The sequence below is a fragment of the Phyllostomus hastatus genome, unplaced genomic scaffold (assembly GCF_019186645.2).
Source record: "Phyllostomus hastatus isolate PE091 unplaced genomic scaffold, TTU_PhHast_1.1 phas_contig_38, whole genome shotgun sequence".
Lineage (NCBI taxonomy): Eukaryota > Metazoa > Chordata > Mammalia > Chiroptera > Phyllostomidae > Phyllostomus > Phyllostomus hastatus.
In genome coordinates this window covers 1,891,660-1,917,453 of record NW_025333869.1, presented here as the reverse complement: position 1 = coordinate 1,917,453, position 25,794 = coordinate 1,891,660, and the positions used below count along the sequence as shown (strand labels likewise).

The following is a 25,794-nucleotide window of genomic DNA, read 5'->3' as shown; positions in this document are numbered from 1 at the left end:
AAAACTAAAAATGAAACTGCCTTTTGACCCGGCAATTCCACTCCTAGGATTATATGCTAAGAATCCTGAAACACCAATCCAAAAGAACATATGCACATATGCACCAATGTTCATAGCAGCACAATTTACAATAGCCAAGTGCTGGAAGCAACCTAAGTGCTCATCGGTAAATGAGTGGATAAAAAAAACTATAGTATATTTACATGATGGAATACTATGCAGCAGAAAGAAAAAAGGAGCTCCTACCCTTCATGTAAGCATGGATGGAACTGGGGAGCATCATGCTAAGTAAAATAAGCTAGTCGGTGAAAGACAAATATATCATCTTATTTATAAGTGGAACCAAATCAAGAAAACAAACAAGCAAGCAAAATATAACCAGGTCTTTGAAATTAAGAAGAAAGTGACAGTAACCAGAGGGGAGGTGGGAGGGGATAATGGTGGGAAAAGGGGGAAGGGTTTGCAGGAACAAGTATAATGGTCGCATGAACAAAACCAAGAGGGGGTGGGATAAGGGGAGGGAGATGGAGATAGCTGTGGTGGGTGGGAATAGTAGGGAGGAAATGGAGACAACTGTACTTGAACAACAATAAAAACATTGGATGAAAAATTTAAGAAAAAATTTAAAAAGCACTTAGCAAAGTAGAAATAAGAGAATTTTCTTTAAAGTATTTTTTTTTATTATTCCTAGAGAGAGGAAATGAAGGAAACCTCAATGGAAGGAAACCTTCTTGAGCAACCCCTATGGGGGACCTGGCCTGCAACCCAGGCATGTGCCGTGACTGGGAATCAAGCTGGTGACACTTTGGTTTGAAGGCCAGTACTCAATGTACTGAGCCACACCAGCCACAGCTAAAGATAGGGGCAACAAGAGACAAGAAGTTAGTTAACTACAGGGGAATTCCCCTGAGATTGTCAGCTTATTTCTGAAAAGAAACTTTGCAGGCTAGAAGGGATTGGCAAGAAATATTCAAAGTGATGAAAAATCTATAGTCAAAATTGCTCTACTCAGCAAAGATATTTAGAATTAAAGGGCAGTTAAAGAGCTTTCCAGACAAGGAAAAACTAAAGTTCATCATTACCAATCCCTTATATGAAATGTTAAAAGGATGTATTTAAGAAAAAGATCAAACTTAATAAAATGGCTATAAATACATATTTATTAGCAATTGAATAAAAGACAAAGAAAACAGGAACAGAGAGAATCATGTATAAAAAGTGTTCTGATGGTTGCCAAATGGGATGGGGTTGTTGGTGAATGGCTCAAGAGGCGAGGGTGTTAAGATGTACAAATAGGGGCAGGTTCTCTTACATCAACAACCTAAAATGCTGGCTGTAAGAAGCAACAACTTCCCTTCTTCCTCAGCTACCTGCTCAGTGGCCACAAAGCAGCAACCACACGTGTGCATCTCCATCCATGTTGGGCAGGTTGTTGTCCAGATTGGCAATGCCTGCTGGGACATGGCATCCAGCCCAGTGGCCAGATGCCACGTGACAAGACCATTGGAGGGGGGGATGACTCGTTCAACACCAGTGAGACAGTCGCTGGCAAGCATGTGCCCAGGGCAGTGTTTGTAGACCTGGAACTCACAGTCGTTGATGAAGTTCACACTGGTACATACCACCAGCTCTTCCACCCTGAGCAGCTGATCACAGGAAAGGAAGATGCTGCCAATAACTATGCCTGTGGATACTATACCACTGGCAAGGAGATCATCGACCTAGTCCTGGACCAAATTTGGAAACTGGCTGAACAGTGCACAGGTCTTCAGGGCTTCTTGGTTTTCCACAACTCTGGCAGGGGAACTGGTTCTGGGTTCACCTCTCTGCTGATGGAGTGTCTGTCAGTTATGGCAAGAAGTCCAAGCTGGAGTTCTCCATTTACCCAGCACTGCCCTTGCCCCGTCCCAGATTTCCACAGCTGTAGTGAAGCCCTGTAGCTCCATCCTCACCACCTACCACTCTGGAGCATTCTGATTGTGCCTTCATGACTGACAATGAGGCCATCTATGACAAGATTGTGTCTTCCACCACTGCTTCTCTCAGGTTTGATAGAGCCCTGAATGCTCTGACCGAATTCCAGACCAACCTGGTTCCCTATCCCTGCATCCACTTGCCTCTGGCCACATACGCCCCTGTCATCTCTGCTGAGAAAACCTACCACGAACAGCTTTCTGTACCAGAGATCACCAGTGTGTGCTTTGAGCCGGCATACCAGATGGTGAAATGTGACCCTAGTCATGGTAAAAGACATCAGTGCTGCCATTGCCACCATCAGGACCAAACATACCATCCAGTTTGTGGACTGTGCCCCACTGGCTTCAAAGGTGGCATTAATTACCAGCTTTCCTCTGTGGTGAGCGACACCACAGCTATTGCTGAGGCCTGGGCTCGCCTGGACAAGTTTGACCTGATGTATACCAAGCGTGCCTTTGTCCACTGGTATGTGGGTGAGGGCATGGAGGAAGGAGAGTTTTCTGAGGCCTGTGAGGTCATGGGTGTTCTAAAGAAGGATTATGAGGAAGTTGGCAGGGATTCTTCTGAAGGAAAGGGTGAGGAAAAAGGAGAGGAATACTAAGTTAAAATGTCACAATGGTGTTGCTTTTACAGGGAAACTTATTGTTTTAAACATTGACAAGGTGCAGTCTGATCAGTTAATTTGTATGTAGTAGTGTATACTCATATACTCAATTACTGGCCTATGCTTTAAAACATGATCCTTTGTTATAGACCCAACCAGTTCATTTCTGATGGGTTTGAATAAAGTATTCCCTATCTTAAAAAAATAAAAAGTACAAATAGGTAGTCACAGAATAGCCACAGGGATGTAAAATACATATAGGAAGTGGAATAGCCAAAGAACCTAAGCATGATGCATGGACATGAATAATGGTGTGAGGATTGACTGAGGTAGTGGGGTTACTAGGTGGAGGGTGGCAAAGGGGGAACAATTGGGACAACTGTAATAACACAATCAATAAAATATAATTTAAAAATAATGAAACATTAAAAAAAGGTATTATAGTGCAAATTTTTGTAGCTGCTTCTGGTATAGCTTGCTCCCTCTCTCCTTCCTCCCACTTCCTACTCATCAAACTCCAGCAGGAACTTAGACACTGTGCTTCAAATGTTGTTTGAAAGTTAGCCACAGGCAGAGTCCAAATTGTACACCTCACCCCCTTTCTTCTCTTGAAAATCTAGTCCAGGACTGCTAACCATGTTTGTTTTTCTTTTGCAGTTGTTGATTACAGTAAAGACCAAGTTCAATTCACACTGAAGGTTATTTTTAGTTTTTTATGGTTCATCACTTTAAAAAATGATTTTGGAGATAGAGGGATTGAGAGAAATATCAATTTGTTGTTCCATTTATGCATTCATTGGTTGATTCTTCATAGGTGCCCTGACTGGGGATCAAACTCACTACCTTAGTGTATCAGGACGATGGTCTATCTAACTGAACTACCCAACCAAGACCTTATCAGTTTACTTTTTTGCCTTGCTGCTTTCCTAAAGACACCATTTTTCTTAGCCTGGTGGTAGTGGGGCAGGGGCATTCTAAATTAGCAAAGTATCTAATCTTTACTGCACATACTCTTTTTTTCAGGTTAGGTTTAGCAACCCTGACCCTTTTGCACCTCTGGGAATGTATACAGTATAGTTTAAAAGACTGATTTTGTCTGATCAAAATGGCTTTATTCAGTAAACATTCCTGTAATCAAATTATACTTTTAAAATGTTTAAATTCCATTTAGTTTTGTTTCATTCTTTGTGTTTCAAGTGTCCCACAGCTGGGACTTAAGTGCTTTCGTTTAATAACAGGATTTAGAAGAATTTTTCACCATTTCCCATTGGCTACATAATATTTAAAAATACCTTTCAGTCTGATTTTTAAAAAATGTGTTAACCAGAATTTGATTATATGGAAACATATCTCATGATAAAATTTCTTAGATTTTCAAAAAAGTAACAGTTGAATGAAATTCACACTCTCAGACTGCCTAAAATACTTAGAGGTGACAATCTTATTTTTGTGTATTAAACACTGTCAAGAGCTAGACTTTGAGGGATGGAGAGATGCCCACATAATGGTATGACTTACCAAATATTTAGCACTGTGTCCTCTCCCTGAATAGCTAGATGACAATGAAGAATAAGGAGATTATAACTCTGGGACAGAAATCAATCAACTAAGAGAACAAGAGCATAGTACATCACAGAAACAAGAATACAACACAGAAAGTACATATAACTTTCATGTTATATGAAACACAGGACGGCTGGGTCTGAGTGTGGATTGAGAAATGGGAGGTAACTAAAGATGAAACTATTCACCAGGTTTATTTAGGGCCTCATGGAAGCCTTATTTTCCCCTGAAAAAACTGTGTGTGTGTGAATAATCTTATCACAAAAGCGCTACTGGATGGGTAAGAGTAAACTTTTGAGACAAGGGGATGTCAACAGTTCTTATCCTTCCCTAGAAACCATCTTTATAACAATGTCATTTCAATTTAGAAGTGACATTAAGAAAAACATTCAATACAGTTCTTTTGAACTCATTCAGAGCTCAAAAGAAAAGGCCACCAAGAGAGTAGTCAATCAAGTGCAGCCAGAGGATACTATATCATTTCCAATAGAGGTGAAATTAATTTGAAAAAAAAGTTACCATTATATAAACTTAAACTGGATCACATTTCTAAAAACTGCTACACTTAATCAGACATGAGTTATCAAAAGTATAAGAATCTACCAGTTTATCTGAAACAGCTAGTTGTACAGGCAAGTTTGTTCTAAACAAGTATATTTTAAGGTGAAATATGATCCTGTGAGCACATAACATTGCAAAGAGATAGAAAAATACTGACGCTTTGGTCCATTTTTTTTAATACTAAGAAAAAATAGAATATTTAGACATTCAATAAACACATTCCAGATGAAATAAATTCTATGGAAAGAGAGAGAAACTGAGCAACTCAGTTTGCCATGGAAAACTTCAAAGGACTTTTTTTGTCTAGCACTAAAATTCTGGAGATTTGTATGGAAATACAAACATTAAGCACACCTAAATAAACATAAGTTAAGATAGAGCACACAATTCAATAAATAACCATAAAATGAGCTACCATGTCACCTGTGAACAAATTTCAATGGAATCTTGGGAACAGAAGACAGATTTCACCTGATTTTCAACTTTAATTTTTAATAATTTTGTCAATACCCAAATAGTATTATAATATTAGCAGTACTTAAACAGAAATTAAGCCATCATTTACACAGGGATAAATAGTTCCATTAAAAATTTATTGAATTGCAAATTAGAATATGTTAAGTAGAGAATAAATCTCCAAAAAAATATCTGGCAAGTTCCTGGATGTCTAAGTGTATGTCAACAGTATTGGACTGTTTAAATTACTAAGAGTAATTTAAGAAGCTAAGAATATGAAGCTAAGAATATGAAGTATGTCAAATTTTCAATAAAAACATTGTTAAAAGATCATATTTGCTAATAAATTAGTTTTATATAGTTGGTAATTTCAAAATAAAACCTGAGTTGTAAATGCCACCTATCCCCAACCCATCTCATATCCCATTTTCTTTTATACCACTGTGTCTCAACCTTTAATGAACATACATATTCTTTGAGGATCTCGTTGTGATGCAGTTTTTGATGCAGTAAGTCTGTGATGGGGTCTGGAGTCTACAGTTCTAACAAGTGATAGATGGAGCTGATGCTGGGTTTTGGACTACACTTTAATTACCAAGATGACCCAATATGTAGTGAGGGCAACTTCTGGCCTAATGACTGTGTGATTTTATAATTTCAGGCTATAATGTTATGGAATCAATCATAGCGACCAAAAATAATCACAAAAACTTCTTGGAAGAAAATAATGTTTTTGTTAGGTGACAACTTAAAGTATACCAGATTGGCAGTGTTTCCATTTGTCTGACAATGACACCTTTGATTTTTAAAACATGCGATACCTGGCTATTTAAGTCAGGAGCACCTTTTCCCCTTAGACTGTCAAATAAAAAAACAACAACAGCCAATGCAACAATAGTTGTCTGGTATGAATGCCCTGTCTTGAACCATAAATGTTAAGGTCATATAACAGAGTTGCATCTTACTGTTCATGTTGTGTAATAAGGTTGCACCTGATTGGTTAATTCTTAGTACCAGAAATTCTTAAATACAAGAATAGGCACCTGATAATTTAAAAAGTCACTTTGGAGCAAAAAGGGTAGGTAATTATTATTTTTTTTTCTGTAAATTTACCAAAATTTTACCTAATTTTTGTCAGGCCAGCAAAAAATACATATTTTTGGTATGCTGCAGAATTTTAGTAATTAGTTTATGTTCCAGGAGATGAAAAAGGTTGAAAATTGCTTTATTACAGTATAAGTCAGAACACTGAGTTCTTGTAACTTTAAAAAATAGTTACTATACCTTGAGACTCTCCTCCAGTTAATTCAAGTCCAGAAAATTCAAGTATACCGCAAAGTGTACACTGCAAAAACACTGTTAAAAACTTTAATGGTAAACTGTCCATATAAATTTACTCATAAACCTGCTTTAAGCTATTCCATCTCCTCCTCCTCTTTCAACAAATAAATGCTGTTTTTTCTTCTGTCTTATTGTTAAGCAGCGTGTAACACCCAGGGCCCCTCCCTTTAAAAATCGAACAAAATTATCTCCGACTAAAGGACCCAATGCAAAAAGGTGGGTTTCTTTAACACATTCATAGGTAAATGCATCTATTTCCACAGGATTACCCTTACAAGTGATTGGCTGACTTGAGTTATGGCCCAGGTAACAGCCTTGCTCCTTCAGAAAAGACAGATTAGGATGAGAACCTATCAATACTGCTGCTGCAGAAAGTTTAAATATTTTCTTCAATCCAGAGATGTTTTGAACGATGCATTTCATATTTGACTTAAAGGAGAGCACTTGGTGCTCAGGAAAACTGGTATAGTCAGATAAAAGATCTGAGTCTGCAGAGTCAGCTGCAGAATATGACTGAGTACACATCATATGATAGACCTTATGGTATTCTGGATACAGCTTTTTAGGAAGCTGTTTGAAAATTAAACTTGGATCAGTTACTCGTCTGCGAAACACATGAATCACAGGGATGTTATTGTTGTAAGCACACAGTACTGCATCAGCTGCAGTAAGTCCAGAACCTACAATTAACACTGGGTCCTCTTTGCCATGTAGCTTTCCTTTGCTTACAGCTGCTCCAAATTCAGGCACTGAATGAAACACAAAAGGAAAATCTTCCCCTTCAATCTCCAGGTGGGCAGGAGAATCCAATGTTCCAGTTGCCAGAGCTACATTCTCAGCAAAGAGACAGAAGGGAACATGAGAACCATCTGCTATTCGCTGATAACCCTGGATCTCCCAGTTTCTCTTGATCAACTTGGAGTTCTCGATCTGTAAATGCTGTGCTGAAATAGCTCTGTTGTGACCACCATTGTCATCCTGATCTCTGTAGAGTCTTGACACAGAGGTAATGTAAGTATTCTCTCTGAAATTCTTCTCAAGACCCATGACTTTTACATAGTGCTTATAGTAGCAAGCTACTTCCTCTGGCATAACTCGATCCCCTTTTAGGTTTCTGGAAAAGGAAAAGGAAAAATATCCTAGGAGAAAAAGTACTTTTAGTTCCCATGATTATTACTTTTCCATCTAGTAAGCTATAACATCTTTTTAATTCCTCTGAACTGACTTAGCTATAAATTATCCTAACATCTTACCAAAAAAAACTTTTCTTTTTAGTTAAAAAGAGGAAGCCCTGTGAGGGCAGAGACTGTATGTAATACATGTCTGTCTCTCCAATGTCTTTCATAGTGCCTTTTCGGATTCTGCCTTTATCAATAAACTTTTAGTAAATAAATGAAGGGATTAGAATGTGGATATATGAAAATAAGACTATTTTGCAGCCTATGTCATAATTGTAATCTAAGTAATTCAGTCTATACACTATTCAGTCTATGGTCTATACTTTAAGTAAGTGGATTTCAAGCAGTGTGCTGCAAGAATTTTTTAAAAAGATTTTCTTATTTACTTTTCTAGAGAGAGGGGAAGGGAGGGAGAGAGAGAAACATCACTGTGTAAGAGAAACATCAATCAGCTGCCCCTTGCATGTCACCAACTGGGGACCTTGCCCACATCTCAGGCATATGCTCCAAATGGGAATCGAACCAGCAACCTTCTGGCTTACAGGCAGCTGCTCAGTCCACTGAGCCACACCAGCCAGGGCTGCAAGAATTTTTAAAACATCAATGCCTAACTATTTAGTCAGGGCACTGACCTCTTCTTCCTTAGACTGTCAAATAAAAAATGAAAACAGCCAACACAACAATAGCCATTTGGTGTGAATGAATCCAAATTATACCTATTTTTTGTCAGAATGGCAAAAAATATATTTTGGTGTGTTGCAGAATTTTAGTAATTAGTTTATGTGTGTCATTAGATGAAAAAGGTTCAAAATCACTGTGTAAAGTATAGACTAAATTATATGGGTTGCAATCATTGAGATATTCCAGATCTAACTGTAATATATATACTTCAGAAAAGATAATATATATCACCCAGAAACAATTTTCAGTAAGTTGCTTTCTATTTTCCTAATGACCAAAAGTAAGTCAGATCAGTCTTTTGCGAACAAAATCATCTTATGTCTAAGTAAATAATATGACATTTCTGTGTTTTCCTACTCATAGAGAGATACATAAATAAAATATCTTTATGAAAAAAGTACATTAGTGCATTCTTCATTTTCCAGTTGAAATTTAAAGCAATGGGCATTAACACCCCTAAAGCCCTAAACATTGTACCATAATCAGAGATAAGTAGCAGGAAAAACAAACCAAATCACTTGAAGTTTAATGACCATAATAATAGAATGTATTAACTTTCAGTTTTTATAGGAACCCTATGTAGTAGTTACTTCTGTCTCCATTTTACAGACTAGGAAATTGACGGCTAGTTTAAGTTATATGATCAGGGTCACACAAGTTATTGAGTCAATCTCTAGAGATCTAAGAGGCTTCCTTCTCTTAACATGATGCAAAGGTAGGAACTAAAGATATTTATCGTAAGATTCATTCTCACATATTTATTCTATACACAAGATCACCAGACTGAGAAGGAAAAACACTTTGTACATAAGTCACAAAGCTTTCCTTTCTTTTACTCACATCACAAAGAGGAGAATGTTGAGCAGTTTCACCACTTGCGGACTTATGAAAATGAGGAACTTGTACAACTTGCCTGATTTTGCAACTTTATTATTTCAAACCCATATACAATTCTTTTTTAAGAAACGCAAAAGGAATACTTGAGAGGTTTAATCTCCATTACTCATCTTGGTCTAAATTTGCTCTTCTTAAATCTTGTCAAATTAAGGATAATTTCTGTGGATTAAAATGGTTTCTGTCTAGCAGGAAGTTAAGCATTCAAATGTTACAGCCCTGTTCTAACAAAGGTTTAGTAACTTCCTGCTTTCATTTACTGTTTTGTGAGAAGTCAGATTAGAGTACAGTCTGTTTTAGTAATTTCTATCTATTATTTACTATCCTTGAAAATCACAGAACTTTTCAAATCTTTTTAAATTTTGGGTTCTTTCCCCCGAAATAAACTTTTATTTTTTCAAGTTGAGATTTCTTCTCAATTATTCAGACTTTCTTATTAAATATTTAACTCTATACCCAACTAGCTAATCACACCCTCAATTCTAGTTTATAATTGTACACACTCTTCTAGTCTGAAAGTCAAACACTATAGGTATGTACACATGAAATATGCACATGTGGATTTATAGATCCATTCATAAAAATAAATAAGTATGAAAAGGGTATGTGGGTGAATTAGAAAGTAACTAAACACAGTGGTTGAACAGGACTGGATAAATGCATGATTAACAGAGAAATCAGGAACCCAATCTACAGATATGCCATTCCTTACCCCTGTGCTCTATCTATAACATCTCTAAGTAGCAACTAGCTGACAATCACTGCTGCAAACAGACTTTTTACTTGAGAGACAGATATTTTTACTATTCATTTAAGACAGGATCACAAATATTTGAAGTTTGCTGACACACTCTTCCCATTGTACACCAAAGTACTTTAATAATTTGATCTTTACCTTCGTTTGCTGGTTACCCAATCTTTAAATTTAAGCCCAGGTAGCTCCATCCAATTTCCAAAGCTGATTGTCAACATGGAGCCTTCCATACTCTATTTGAATAAAAAAATGTACAATCAAAAAAAACATTTAAGCAGTAACAAGGTTTTTTGTTTGTTCATTTTTTTTAAACCAAAGCCATTTATTTACTATAAGAGTCTGAATAAGGAGAACTCAAAGAAGGTCTAAATCACTGTATAGATTACCTCTCAAAGTTTATTCCAACAAACTTTCAAATGATACTTTCATCACTTGGTACTTGTCTATTTATATTCCTTCCTTCTTATAGTTATACATCTACAAGAAAAATTTATAAAATTACCCAATGCCTACACAATGTTGATCACTTTGGCTTATAATCAACATAATTCAGATATAGAATATCATGTTGGAGAAACAAATCAGTATTTTCACTTTTTAAACAAAAGGAAAAGAGTTCATTAATTTCCACACTTTAGATGTCTTTTCATTTGAATATTATTAGTAGATTTTTTTAAATGGGCAATACAACAGCCTTCTCTCTCCCCTTACCACCCCATCAATTCTAATTGTAAAGTCTAAACTGATTTGGATATAGCAGCATTTCTTTCTAGAACTAGCAAAAGCAGCAGTGGTTGCCTGATTAAGAACAGATTCACCGTTACTGCCAATGGTACCTTTAAGAAAGTAAGCCCTTCAAGCTTGCATGTCCTACTTACTTTTGCTTTGCTCAGTACAAAGCTAAAAAAGCCCAAGGTCCAACAGCACCTGTTCCAGTGGCTTCAGTTTCTTTCAACCAACTATTTCAGCCATTGCTTCTTTTCTCTTAACTCTTAGCCCAGTTTTGGAAATGGGACTTATTATTATTGGCTAACATTTATCAAACACTTACTATGTGCTAGGCCTTATGAAGCCTATTATTTGTGACACAGATCACCAAAATGAGCAAATGCAGCAAGCTGCCACTGCTTTGAGGTGGCTTGGGCCTAGGAGTAGGATCAGAAGAGCAGGATGGAAAACTGGGATCATCAGAATGGGAGCTGTTAAGAATACTGTATGTCAGACACTATATGGAGCCACACGAGTATCTCGTCTGAAACTCAAAACCCTTAAGGCATTAATATTCCACTTTCTGTCAACAATCTCTAAACTTTATTCCCACTGCACCCATTGTTCCAGTTGGTTATGAGCCCTAGTCCTGTGATCTCTTCATTTTTTCTCCCAATTGGCTTTTCTTTTTTTCCCGATGCAATCTATATTCTCTGAGTGCCTGCTGTCATGGACATGCAGTGTATTAAGGGATGCAAACGCAAACCTCGGAAGTACTGTAGAAGCATAGAGAGAGTATTTCCTAAAGGACACAAGGACTTTGAGGAGTGCCATATTAGAAAGGGAGACTATTCCAGGCAGAACAAACAAGTTATGTGACTGTCTATTAATAAAAAGTTTAGCCTTGTGCAGAAAAATATTAACAGATGCAGGTAGTGTTAGCCCTGCACATTACTAAGAAAGGTCTGTGTTCAAAACTAGCCCCTAGGAGACACCCTCTATCCTTGGGATATTCTATCTGACAAAGAGTTTTTTCTGCATGCCAGAAGCCATGGGCCATGCTGTACCAGTGTGACCATGCATATGTGATTTATGGTGAACACCGCTATTTGCTCTGGGAAGCAGGGACCAGTCACAAAGGCCAGTCACATGGGTGCTGCTGACCTTTATGACTGGGGTGAGCCCCCGGATAAATCCCTGGATGCCAATGCATGGATGGGTATCCCTAACTGGCTGTCACTTGATAAAGAAATGTAAACAGCTTTTAGACATATAACCCTGCATTAATATAGTCATATCCAATTGAAGTTTGTACTCGGGATTTGACATTCAGTGTTAAAATTTCTGTCAAGTATGTACTTCACAACATAGCACATTTTTTTAAACATTTGTACAACAAATGCGTACTCTCTACACACCAGATACTACACTGACTGCTAAGGACACAGGGTGAACAATAATTGTTAGTTGCTGCTCCCTAAAGAAATGCAGTGAATCTTAATGTTATCAGTACTCTAGTCTGATATGGACTAAACTGTATTACCTCCCAATTCTAGGGGAAACCTTAATTCCCATTGTGAGGGTATTTGGAGGTGAGGTCCTTTGGAGGTCATTAGGCCCAAGATGAGGTCACTTGAGGGTGGTACCCTCATGACAGGATTAGTGGCTTTATAAAAGGAGGAAGACAGAGATCATGCTCTCTGCTATATGAGGACACAGCAAGAAAGCAGCTATCTGCAAGTTTGGAAAAGAGCCCTCACCATGAACTGAATACACTGGCACCTTGATCCTGAATACTACAGCTTCTAAACTGTGAGAAATAAGTATCTGCTGTTTAGCCACTTGGTCTATGATAGTTTGTTATAGATGACCAATCCGATTAATGTAATTTAATTATTTTACAATACATTTTTCATTTAAGATCTTGAAAATAAATGTAAAAGAATAATGGATAGATATGAGATATTGTGTGTAATTTTATTCTAAAATGAATGAAAATTTACTATGTAAAATATTAAAATATTTTCTATATAATTATAAAATAGTACACAGAAATGCTTAATCTAAGACTATCAGTAATCAAATTTGACTAACCATATTTAACTGAATGGGAGTAAAATTCCAGATAAAAATTCAGTGAACATCATATATAACATTATATCAGTGTTTAAGAATCAAAATTATCTTATTAAGATATATATAATAACTCACATACACTAGAATGCTAAGAAAAGTATACTCACATGCCAAGCTCCACCAGGTGGACCTTTACCAAGTACTAAGTGAGGGATATAATGATGTTGCTCCAATTTCCAATGCAAAACAGATGGATAGTCATACCCAAAGTCAGCATCTGGATGAAGAAGTGTGTCAAAAAGTACTGCAACTGGATTGGATGATCGGCCCTCAAGACCTTCAGACAAGTATTCTAAGTCCTGAATGGAAATTTTTTTAAAAAGAAAAAAAAGATAGAATTTGGAAAAACAAAAACACAAACCAATGCTATCATAAAGTGAAGGCCATTACTCTACTCCAGTATTTCCCAGATAGTGTGCTATAAAACACTCATGTTCCTTGACATCTTAGTAAGTTCTCTGATCAAATAAATATGGAAAAGGTTGGGTTACAACAAATCTAACCAGATCATTTTACTGCAAAACTTGAAGATGCCTTTAATATGCTAATATGCCTTACTATGTCTATAGTGACACTGCAATATAAAAGACAGCACTTTCCAAACTTATTTGAGCACAGAGTACCTATTAAAACTTTATCAGGAAATCATTTGGGAAATTCTGCTCTTATCAATTCAGGAAAATAAACAGAAGTAACTCAGCAGAATGTATTTATAAATCTAAAATAAAAATGATAGAAAGTGTTGTTAGAAGAAAGGATTTTCATTTAAGAAACACAATGCTTATATAAGTACAACTAATCTTGGTTTAGTATAAAAAAACTTAAAACACTGATAAAAAATAATACCTGATCTACAATGGACAGATGTCTTGCTTCTTGTAATTTACCATGTAAAACTGTATTTGGATGTATTGCTTCTGATGATAAATATGGTCTGTAGCCTGATAACATATAAGAAAGGCAGATCCCTGAGGGTCCATTTCCTATTTAAAAACAGAAAAATGTGAAGAGGCTGTATCATGCATGAATACTCCTATTCCTTGGCCTTCCTCCCTCACCAGTTCTGCCTTCTCTAAACTCTGAAGACCAAGCATTAAAAAGAATTATAACTTTTGTCTTCACTCCTAGTTTTTCTGGGGAGCCCTTTTTAGTCAAAACTTCAACTCTTTATGCTGACTCCCAAAATGAGATCTAGATCTCTAGGCCACCTCTTCCCTCAAAATATACCCCACATTTCCACATGCTGCTAATTTACTCCACCTGACAGACCCATTAATAACTTAATCAAAATATGTTCAAAAGCAAATTCATGAATTCATTCATTTAGGTACCCTCTCCTTCTAAACAAAATCCCTTCTCAACATATGGTACTAGCACAGTCCTAAGTTAATCAGCCCTGGCTGGTATGGCTCATGGACAGAGTGCTGGCCTGTGAACCAAGGGGTTACCTGTTTGCTTCCCAATCAGGGCACATGCATGGGTTGTAGGCTGGGTCCCCAGTGGGTGGCCCATGAGGAGCAGCCATGCACTGGTGTTTCTCTCTCTTTCTTTCTCCCTCCCTTCTCCTCTCTTTAAAAATAAATAAATAAAATCTAAAAAAATTGAAAAAAAAATCTAAGTTAATCAGGTAGGTTCTGGTTCTAAACCTATTTTGTCATCTATATCCATTCCATTGTCTTTGCTATGCTCACTCCTATATTCTCACTCAGAAGACATATTCTCCATCCTTAAATTCACCTACTCCAAAATCATTTCATGTTCAGATGAGTTTGTGCAACACATGGTCTTCAGCATGTTACTCCCTCTATTCTAAAGGCCTTAACTGCTTGTTTCTGACTACCCAGTGCTATGTTCTAGTCTCAACCATCTTTCCAGTCCCATCTCGTAATACTGCTTTCCTATATTTTCATAAACTTTAACTAAAACCAAACTAGATTTTTCATTGGGCTACTTCCATTTCTGAAGTTCCTTTAGTCTTTAGTCTGGGTTGTCTGTTCTCCATTATCCACATCCATCAAAAATTTAATCCAAATAGGACAACTGCTAGCCATAGGGGTAAAAATCCTGTTCTTTGCTTAATATTTTGTCCCAAATAAGCTCAAAGATGTAAACATGAAAGTAAAATCATAAGAATGTTAGTAACCTGGGTAATATTATTTACACTTACAATGCTGGAGCATGACATAACACTCAAAAGACAGCCCTGACTGGTATGCCTCAGTGGGTTGGGTACCATCCCACAAACTCAAAGTCACCGGTTTGATTTGTGATCAGGGCACATGTCTGGGGTTTGGGCCAGGTCCCTGGTTGGGGACGTGTGAGAGGCAACTGATTAATGTTTCTCTCGTGTTATCAATGCTTTTCTCCCTCTCTTTCTCCCTTTCTTCCCCTCTCTAAAAATGAATAAAATCCTAAAAAAAAAACCCTTAAAAACAGAGAGTAAAATAAGCCTTTTGCCTTCATCCAAGTTATCAACTAAGGACAAGTAATGGGAGTTCAGATCTGAGGCAAACAGCTAATTTCCTTGAATCAAAAAAAGAAAAACTCAAGAAAAATCTTAATATCAACAGATACAGAAAAAGCATTTGACAAAATCCAACACCTATTCATGATAAAAACTCTAAGCAAACTATAAATAGAGAGGAACTGCCTCAGCTTGAAAAAGAGTATCTACAAAAAGCCTACAACTAACATCATCTTAATGGAGAAAAACTAGGTGCTTTCCCTTTAAGACCATTCCCACTCAACAGACACCCTGAAGGAATACTTGGATAACCCTATTAAGAAAAATAAATAAAAGGTATACTGATTGGGGAGAAAGAAATAAAACTATCTTTGTTCATAATGCCACGATTATCTACGTAGAAAATCCCAAAGAACTGACAAACCACTGGCTCCCAAACCTCCTGGTACTACTAGGCAACCAGGGCAAGGTTGCAAAATACAAAGTTAATATACAGAAGCCAACTGCTATCCTATATATCAGCAATGAACAAGTGGAATTTGAAATGCAATTCACAACACTGCTAAAATGTGCACAAAAAAGAAACCTATTTTGGTGTAAGATCTATATGAGGAAAACCACAAAACTCTGATAAAAGAACTCAAAGCATATGTCAACAGATGGAAAGACATTCCATGTTTGTGGATAGGAAGACTCAATCTTGTTAAGACATCAGTTTTTCCCAACTTGACTTACAGATTTAATGAATCCAAATAAAAAATACCGGCAAGTTGCTTTGTGGTTATTTGCAAACTGATTTGAAAGTTTAAATGGACTTGGAACCAGAATAACCAACACAATATAGAATAAAATCAAAATTGAAACCATCCAACTTCAAGTCTTACTATAACACTACAGTCAACAAGACTATGGACATAATGAATGGACAAATTAAATGGAACAGAACAGAGAACCCAGAGATAGATCTTCACGAGTATAGTTCAACTTATTTTTGACAAAAAAAAAAAAAAGCAAAGGCACTTCTGGCCAAGAGGGAGGCACAGGTAGATACACTGTACCTCCTCGCACAATCAAAAGAAGGACAATAACAAATTAAAAAAAAACCAAAAAACCAGAACTGACAGAAAATCAAACTGTATGGAAGCCTGGCAACCAAGGAGTTAAAAAAGAAACATTCATCCACACTGGAAGGAGGGGCAGAGACAGGCAGCCAGGGCACACAAGACTGGTGGCAAGGCGGTGGCTGAATGACCAGGTGGTCCCACATTTGCCTGCGGATAAACAAGGAGAAACAACTGGGGAATGAGACTGACCATGCAACCCAGGTTTCCAATGCTGGAAAATAAAGCCTCAAAACCTCTAACTGAAAAAACCTGTGGGGGTTGTAGTAGAAGGAGAAACACAGAGCCTTACAGGAGAGTTTGTTGGAGAGACCCACAGAGTCACAGACTATCTGCAAACCCACCAACCCAGGAATCAGCACCAGAAGGGCCCAATTTGCTTGTAGGTAGCAGTGGAAGTGACTGAAAGCCAGCAGAGAGCTGAACAAGCGGCTTTGTTCCTTCTCTAAACACCCCCCAACCATATACAGTGCCATAAAGCAGCACCATGGGTTGCCCTGCACCGTTGAACACCTAAGATTCTGCCCCTTACTACATAACAGGTACAACCAGACAAAGAAATATGGTCCAAATGGAAGAATAGATCAAAGTTCCAGAAAAAAAAAAGTGATCAAGAGATAGCTAACCTATCAGATGCAGAGTTCAGAATACTGGTAACCAGGAAGCTCACATAGAATTGGTTGAGTATAGTCACAAATTAAAGGAAAAAGTGAAGGCTATGCAAAGTGAAATAAAGAAAAATATGCAAAGAGCCAACAGTGAAGGGAAGTAAACCAGGACTCATATCAATGATTTGCAGCAAAAGGAAGAAATAAACCTTCAACCAGAACATAATGAAGAAAGAAGCATTCAAAAAAATGAGGAGAGGCTTAGGAACCTCCAAGGCAATATTAAACATTCCAATATCTGAATCATAGGGGTGCCAGAAGGAGAAGAGGAAGAGCAAGAAATTGAAAACTTACTTGAAAACATAATGAGGGAGAACTTCTCTAATCTGGCAAAGGAAATAGACTTCCAGGAAGTCCAGGAAGCTCAGAGTCCCAAAGAAGTTAGACCCAAGGAAGCACACATCAAGGCACATCATAATTAAGTTACCCAAGATTAAAGAGGAGAGAATCTTAAAAGCAGCAAGAGAAAAGGAGACAGTTACCTACAAAGAAGTTCCCATTAGACTATCAGCTGATTTCTCAAAGAAACTTTGCAGGCAAAAAGAGGCTGGAAAGAAGTATTCAAAGCCAAGAAAGTCAAGGACCTACACCCAAGGTTATCTATCTAGCAAAGCTATCATTTAGAATGGAAGGGCAGATAAAGTGCTTCCTAGATAAGGTCCAGTTAAAGGAATTTCTCATCACCAAGTCTTTATTATATGAAATGTTAAAAGGACTTATCTAAGAAAAAGAAGAAGATAAAAAATACGAACACTAAAATGTCAACAAACTCACAACTAGCAACAACTTAACCTAAAAAAATAAAAACCAAAAACGAACTAAGCAAACAACTAGAACAGGAACAGAACCACAGAAATGGAGATCACATGAAGGGTTATGAGCAGAGAAGTGGGGGAATGGCAGAAAAGGTACAGGGAATAAGTAGCATAAATGGTAGGTAGAAAATATCTTATTTCTAAGGGCAGGTTAAGAATAGTATAGGGACTTCCGGCCAAGATGGAGGCATAGGCAGACACACTGTGCCTCCTCGCAGAACCAAGATAGGGACAACGACAATTTAGAAACAGAATAACAACCAGAACTGACAGAAAACTGAACTGTATGGAAGTCTGACAACCAAGGAGTTAAAATAGACACGTTCATCCAGACCAGTAGGAGGGGCGGGGTCGGGAAGCCAGGTGGAGAGGGGTTGCCCAGCACGAAGAGCTTTGGGACTGGGTGCATAAGACCGCAGCGGGCAGACCCTGGGCACACAAGCGGCGGCTGGCAAAAACTGGCTGAGGGGTGGCAACCAGCAGACCCAGCGAGGCGGCAATTGTGAAGCAAGGCACTGTGGGCAACCCAGGATCCCAGGGCTGGGAAACAGATCCTTGGGGCACTGATTGAAAACACCTGTGGGGGGTTGAGGTGCAGGGAGAGACTCCCAGCCTCACAGGAGAGGTCGCTGGTGAGACCCACAGGGTGCACAAGCCCACCCACATGGGAATAACCAGAAAGGCCCAGTTTGCTTGGGGGAAGCGGCAGAAGGGATTGAAATCAGCAGAGAGTGGAGCAAGCACCATTGTTTCCTCTCAGACCTGGTCCCCACATAGAACGTCACAACCCAGTGACTGGGTTGACCCACCCTGGTGAATACCTAAGGCTCCGCCCCTCATACATAACAGGCACAACCAGACCAAAAAAAAAAAAAAAAAGACAGAGAGATGGCTCAAACTGAAGAACAAATGAAAGCCCCAGAACCCATCCTTTTAAGCAATCAAGAGATAGCCAACCTATCATATGCACAGTTCAAAACACTGGTGATCAGAATGCTCAAAGAATTGGTTGAATTTGGTCGCAAATTAGATGAAAAAATGAGGGCCACAGTAAGTGAAATGCAGAAAAATACACAGGGAACCAATAATGATGGAAAGAAAGCTGGGTCTCACATCAATGGAGTGGACCAGAAGGAAGAAAGAAAAAACCACACAGAAAAGAATGAAGAAACAGGAATTCAAAAAAAATGAGGAGAGGCTTAGGAACCTCCAGGACATCTTGAAATGTTCCAACATCCGAATTACAGGGGTACCAGAAGGGGAAAAGGAAAAGCAACAAGTAGAAAGCTTATTTGAATAAATAATAAAGGAGAACTTCCCTAATCGGGCAAAGGAAATAGACTTCCAGGAAGTCCAAGAAGCTCAGAGAGTCCTAAAGAAGTTGGACCAAGGAGGAACACACCAAGGCATATCATAATTACATTAGCCAAGGTGAAAATGAAAGTGAGAATCCTAGAAGCAGAAAGAGATAAGGAGACAGTAACCTGCAAAGGAGTTCCCATCAGACTGTCAGCTGATTTCTCAAGAGACCTTGCAGGCAAGAAGGGGGTTGGAAGGAAGTATTCAAAGTCATGGACCTAAATCCAAGATTGCTCTTTCCAGCAAAGCTGCATTTAGAATGGAAGAGCAGATAAAGTGCTTCTCAGATAAGGTCAAGTTAAAGCAGTTCATCATCACCAGGCCCTTACTATATGAAATGTTAAAGGGATTTACCTACGAAAAAGAAAATGAAAAACATGTATAGTAAAATGACAGCAAACTCACAATTATTAACAACCACACCTAGAATAAAAACAAGCTAAGGAAACAACTAGAACAGGCACAGAACCACAGAAATGGAGATGACATGGAGGGTTAGCAACAGGGGAGTGGGAGGAGGAGGAAGGGATAAAAGATATGGAGAATAAGTAGCATAGATGGTAGGTAGAAAACAGACAGGGGGAGGGCAAGAATAGTATGGGAAATGTAGAAGCTAAAGAACTTATGACACATGGACATGAACTAGAGGGGTGAATGTGGATGGAGGAGGGTGAGGGGGATGGAGGGGGGTAATGGGACAGATATAATAGCATAATCAATAAAATATTTTTTAAAAAGACAAAAAAAAAGAGAGAATAGTATAGGAAATGTAGAAGCCAAAGAACTTTTATGTACGACACATGGACATGAACTAAGGGGGGTCAGGTAATGCTGGTGGGAGGGGTGGTGTAGGGCAGAGGGGAGTAAAGGGGGGAAAATGAGACAACTGTAATAGCATAATCAATAAAATATACTTAAAAATGCAAAAAAAGCAAAGATAATCCAATGGAGATAAGTCTTTTCAATAAATGGTACTGGAATAAGTGTACATCCACATGCCAAAATATGAATCTTGACACTAACCTTTATCTTTTACAAAAATTCAAAATGTGTCATGGACCTAAACATAAGACATAAAATTATAAAACTTCTAGAAGATAACATAGGAGAAAATGCAGGTGATCTTTGGTTTGGTAAAGAATTTTTAGAACACCAACAGAAGGATCCATGAAAGAAAAAACCGATAAGCAAGACTTCATTAAAATTTAAATATTTCTGCTCTGCAAAAGACATTGTAAGACAATGAGAAGACCAATCAGACTGGGAGAACATATTTGCAAAACATGCATCTGAAAAATCTCTTAAATCTCAACCATAAGAAAACTAACAATCCAATCAATTAAAAAGGTAAAAGATCTAGACACCTCAATATACACAGATGGCAAATAAGCATATGAAAAGATACTCAATATCATATATCATTACAGAACTGCAAATTAAAACAGTAAGAGCTCACTACACACCTATCAGATGACTAAAATCCATAATACTGACACCACCAAATGCTGAAAAGGCTATGGAACAACTGAAACTCTCATTTATACCTGCTAGGAGTGCAAAAATGGTACAGTCACTTTGGAAGACAGTTTGACAGTTATTAAAAAATTAAACATAGTCTTACCAGATGATTCAGCAATCACATTCCTCAGTATTTACCCAAATGAGTTGAAAACAATGGCCATGCCAAAATCTGCATGTTTATAGGGACTTTACTCATAATTGTCAAAACTTGGAAACAACCAAGATGTCATTCAATCAGTGAATGGATACACAAATTGTGAAACTATTTATATAGTATGAATCCTTACTATATAAAACCAATGAAGGAAATTAGTTCTTTATCTATGCTCAGGCTGGTGGCACTATTGCCAACAGTAATGGCTCTGTATACATTAGTTTCACTCATTGGCTAGCTGAGGCCAAATAGGAATAGACTGTTGGCAGCGGGGAGTGAGGTGGACAGGTAAAGACAGAGGTGGTTTTTGCTTTTCCTGGCTCTCCCAGGTAGAACAAGAAGTTAGAGTCCTTTATTTATTCTAAGATATCAAGGACGAAAAACTAGGGTGGACATATGTTGGAAAATGGTACACGTGGTATAGTCTCCAAGATATCCTGGAAGAGAACCAGTGTAAAAACTCCTCTCTATCCTCTCCCTAACAAGGGGATCTAGTATAGAACTATCTTGCTTTCTTCCTTTCCTTCATTCCTTTACTGAATCTCCCACATGCCAGTCACAGAGGACTTTTCTCTCCTTCCCACTTATTTTGAAACAAAATAAAGGTTGTCATCATTACCAGGACACTGTCATATAATCAACACAATTGATAGTATTTTAAAGTAGAGTATCAACCCTTAATGAATGCATGCTGCATTGTAACACAGGACCTAATATCAGATAAATATCTTTGGAGAAAAATTTGGTTATTGGTTGTTTTAAGATATCAAACCTAATAATAGTTTTCAATACAATCCTAAGAACTTGTAACTATGTAACTGTAATTTATAATAGCAGCAAGGATCATAACTACAATTTTAAGAGATAAAATGCAATAACTTACCAATTACTACCACAGGCAAAGTCACTGATGAATCTTCAAGTAAAGAAGTTTCTTCAGCTAATGGCATTGCTTTAACTTTTTGCCCCAAATTATCACCAAAATATTGCACTAAGGAATTATAAATTTCTCCTTCAGTTTCAGTGTCACCATCCTTTCTTTTTTTAAAAAGTAAACATGGAAAACAAATGAGATAATATAGTCAATATAGCCTTTATAAAAGTCTATCTTTATTTAGATTTTATTTAGGCGAAAAACATTCAAGTTTCATAAAAGAAGAGAATCCCCCTGATTCATGCTTTCAAATTAGTAGCTAAGCTACATGTTAACCTACACCACTTTGAATGTCAGAAATCCTAAACAGCTGCTACTGTCTTTTTACTACTTTACAGGCAAGTCCTACATAACAAACTATCTTTAATGACCAAGGACACAGTACTGTTATGAAAATTTTTAATATTCTAAGATCTCCTAGGAATGGGTAGTTTCTCTTTTACTTCTCTCTCATTAATAGAAAATACATTAGAGACAGTATATTTAAAACAAAAGTCACACATACTAGTTTAAGGAAAAGTTACTGTACTTAAATACTATAAATTGTGCATTTTGGTAACTTAGGTTTACACATTATGTTAATTCTCAGAGATAGCAAAATATAGATCTTAATGTTGATTTCCAATCTTTCTTTCCCAATTGCCTTCCTAGAAACTAGCTTTAGCATTCTGACCCACTCATGCAATAAATAGACTAATGTTAAACATCTTTTCACGTGCTTATTAGCCATTTATATACCTTCTTTGAAGAAACAGTCAAATTCTTTGCTCATTTTCAAACTGGTTTTCTTTTTATTGTTGAGCTTTAAAAATCCTTTATACATTCTGGAGACAAGTCTCTTTTTAGATACGATTTTCAAATATTTTCTTCCATTCTGTAGGTTGCCTATTCACTTTATGTTGTCTTTTTAATCACATGAGTTTTACATTTTCATCAAGTCCAATTTATTTTTTTCTTTTCTTGCTGTGCTTTTGGCATCATATCTAAAATATTAATACCTAATCCAAGGTCAAAAACTTACTTCAATGCTTATTTCTACAAGTTTTATAGTTCTAGTTCTTACAGTTAGGTTTTTCATTTATTTTGAGTTAGTTTTGTATATGGTATGAGGCAGGAGTAAAATTTCATTATTTTGCCTCTGGATATTTGTCCTGGTACCAGTTGTTGAAGAGACTGTTATTTCTCCTTTGTCTCAGAATATAATGGGAAATCAAATGACCATAAGGGTAAGGATTTATTCTGGATTCTCAATTGTATTTCATTGATTATACGTTTATCTTTATGCCAGCACCACCGCTGTTGCTTGTAGTAAAATCTGAAATCTGGAAGTTGAAATCCTCCAACCTTTTCTTTATCAAGAATGTCTTGGCTATTCTGGGCTCTGTGCAATTCTAATTTCTGGGGGGGGGGGGGGGGGGAAACAGCTAGGATTTTGATAGGATTTCACTGACTTTGTAGATTTATTCAGAAATACTGCCATCTTAAGTAGAGGGTGGGGCAAAAGTAGGTTTACAGTTGTTCATATGGAAAATAATAAAATAGTAAGTAAATATAATACAAGAATAAACTGTTTCGCATACCGTTTTGCCTCATCCCATATATCAAGATTTTCAATCCATACAACATGAGATGCTTTTTCATTTACTCAGCCTTCTTTGTGCTCAGTGATGTTTTGTAGTTTTAAGTGTACAAGTCTTACATGTCTTTTCTTAAAATTATTCCTGTATCATTCTTTCTGATGCTGGTACGAATAGAATTAACTGTAATTGCTGGTAGAGCAAACACAAGGCCAACTGGCTACCTTGTATTATATGGCTTGCACCTTGTTTCTACCTGGCAGCTGCGCTAAACTCTCACTTAACTGTTAAGGAGTAGTGACATTTATACAGCCCTAAAGTTACATTCGGCCCTTTGAAGGCAACCAGGAGGCTGATGCAGCCCCCAGTGAAAATGAGTCTGACACCCCTGTACCCCAGTGGTAGAGGGTCTTGCCTTCAGCGTATAAAATCCCTGCACCTGTGAAGCGCAATAAAGAGGTATGCTTGTGTGCTTCTTTAAACAAGTTCAGTGACGAGTAATACTGTAATTTTGAAGAAATAAGCACAAACAGTATTTTTAGGTATGTGCGACAACTGTAATGTGAAAATATTTGTGATTTCAAGCGGTGACAAAGTCAAAAATATTAGTGCTTGTTGCTTCTATCCATAACTGAATATTAACGTTTAGTGAAAATACTGCTGTACTTTTCTTTATATCCAAGTTCATGGGCCACTTACATTTTATGAAATCCAATTTAAAAACTCTTGATGAGAGTTTTGTACTTGCCAAAAAAAAAAAAAAAAAAGAAAAGAAAAAAGAGGGCTGTTCACATCATTATTCTGGTACATTGGTACCTGGAAGGCAAGGTCCTCCTGGGTTTTGCACCTCCGTAAGCAGCTGGAACTAGACCAAGTACACACATTCGCTCTTCTTTATAAGTGTGGCCCTCGTCACCCTGACAACTGTCCTTAGTATTCCAGTCTTGCATCTTTCTTAAGTTTCTACAGTATCTATGGCTTCAGATGACGAACGTCTTAGTTAGAACCTACTATAAACAGATTATCACAGTGAAAACTTACTTCCCTACCGCCTTCCACCCAGTAACTTAGCTTACGGCTTTTTAAATAAATAAAAACATTTTGGGATGGTGGGCGGTTCTCCACCCTTCCCTAAAACTTTGGTCTGGCTCGGGCCTGTGAATCTCCAGCGCGTGACTGGCTTGGCCCGCGGAATGCAGAGGTGTGAAGAGAGGCCACGGCGTCCCGACGCTCGTCTAGCCCCTCCTTGCCCACGAGACCCCGGCCCGCCTGCCCGGCCGCTCGTCAGTCGCTCCCAGCGTCCATCCGTCCGTTCCCTCTCGACCCTCCCAAGCCGGGAAGTCACCTGATGTGGTCGGCCAGGAAGCGGAGGCAGCACCACACCGGCTGGGAGCGCGGACCCCGCCGCCGCCTCCCTCCGCAAGGCCACCCGGCGGGATCGAGGGTCTCGGGGCCCGGCTGATTAATCAGTGGCCCTCAGCACCCCCAGCCGCCCTCGGCACTTGGTAGACTAGACGCAGCTTCCGCTCCCACCGCGCGGACCGACGCCGTAGGGACGCTTCGGACGCTGCTGTGGGCGGGGCGGCGCGGCGCCTTTTCGCAGGTGCGGGGCCCGGGATTGGCACAGCGGGCGCTGCGAGCGCAGCGGGGCCCGCGGGTCGCGGGGCGGAGCCTGAGACAGACTGAGGCTGGGCACTGAGGAGAGGTCCGCCCTCCAACGCCACCGCCTGAGCATCTCCTGCAGACCCGGCGCCTCGTTACCCTGTATGTTCAGCCCACAGAGTCCTTTGCCTGTGAGAACCACCCGAATCCCGACTTAAGACCCATGGACCTGTCCCGCCCCGGGGAGGGGACAGGCGGGCCGCCGGCGGTTGGGGGTGGAGTCGGGGAGGGGGCACCGTTGGGGCGGGTCTGCAGGCGGAGGTGGTCTGAAAGCAGTTCCCGGCCGATGACGGGCACAGGGACCCGGGAGGACAGCTGGCGGCGCTGGTTTTCACACAGCTGGCTCTCCCGTCCCAAACCAGTTGTTTTCTCACTTAGAATACAGATGTGTAAGTTTCCCTTTTCAAATAGTTTCTTTTAAGTTTCCAATTTTGCTGACTGTTGGTCTTAAACAAACTTGCACTAGGCAGGTGTTTCAGACTCTGACATTTAAGCCTACAAGATTCATCCCGCCGCAGGGCTACAGAATGTGAGGCAGTGTATACACACACTCATTTTAAAACGTCTGTGTTTTTCTCTGAATTATTGTCATTTGACACACTCATTTGATGTAGGTGTTGTTTAAGAAGGTGAAGCCTGAACTTGTTTTTCTGTTAACATTAGCCT

General features: G+C 38.5%; 1 protein-coding gene and 1 pseudogene across 2 annotated transcripts; one reads left to right on the top strand and one right to left on the bottom strand.

The window, feature by feature from the left end:
- The first annotated feature begins 1,469 nt into the window (after positions 1–1,469).
- LOC123821033 lies at positions 1,470–2,578 on the top strand (annotated as a pseudogene).
- Positions 2,579–6,515: 3,937 nt separating this feature from the next.
- OSGIN2 (oxidative stress induced growth inhibitor family member 2) lies at positions 6,516–25,258 on the bottom strand. 2 transcript variants are annotated; one of them, XM_045842365.1, is made up of 6 exons: positions 24,812–25,258; positions 21,839–21,989; positions 13,700–13,836; positions 12,961–13,152; positions 10,151–10,242; positions 6,516–7,616 (listed from the first exon to the last, which is right to left on the bottom strand). In XM_045842365.1, the coding sequence occupies exons 2-6, from the start codon at positions 21,903–21,905 to the stop codon at positions 6,572–6,574; spliced, it is 1,533 nt and encodes a 510-aa protein (XP_045698321.1). In that variant the 5' UTR covers positions 21,906–21,989; positions 24,812–25,258; the 3' UTR covers positions 6,516–6,571. The 2 variants fall into 2 exon arrangements, with proteins under 2 accessions (XP_045698321.1, XP_045698320.1); XM_045842364.1 differs by having other exon boundaries at positions 21,839–21,993; positions 24,812–25,257.
- Between the last annotated feature and the right edge of the window lie 536 nt (positions 25,259–25,794).

What these genes read in the sequence shown, in the direction of transcription:
- OSGIN2 (XM_045842365.1), bottom strand. Translation starts at nt 21,905, where the DNA reads ATGCCATTAGCTGAAGAAACTTCTTTACTTGAAGATTCATCAGTGACT. An exon ending in TTTGCCTGTGGTAGTAATTG is followed by an intron (nt 13,837 to 21,838) that starts GTAAGTTATTGC and finishes GTTTTTAAATAG; the next exon opens with GAAATGGACCCTCAGGGATC. An exon ending in ATCTGTCCATTGTAGATCAG is followed by an intron (nt 13,153 to 13,699) that starts GTATTATTTTTT and finishes ATTTCCATTCAG; the next exon opens with GACTTAGAATACTTGTCTGA.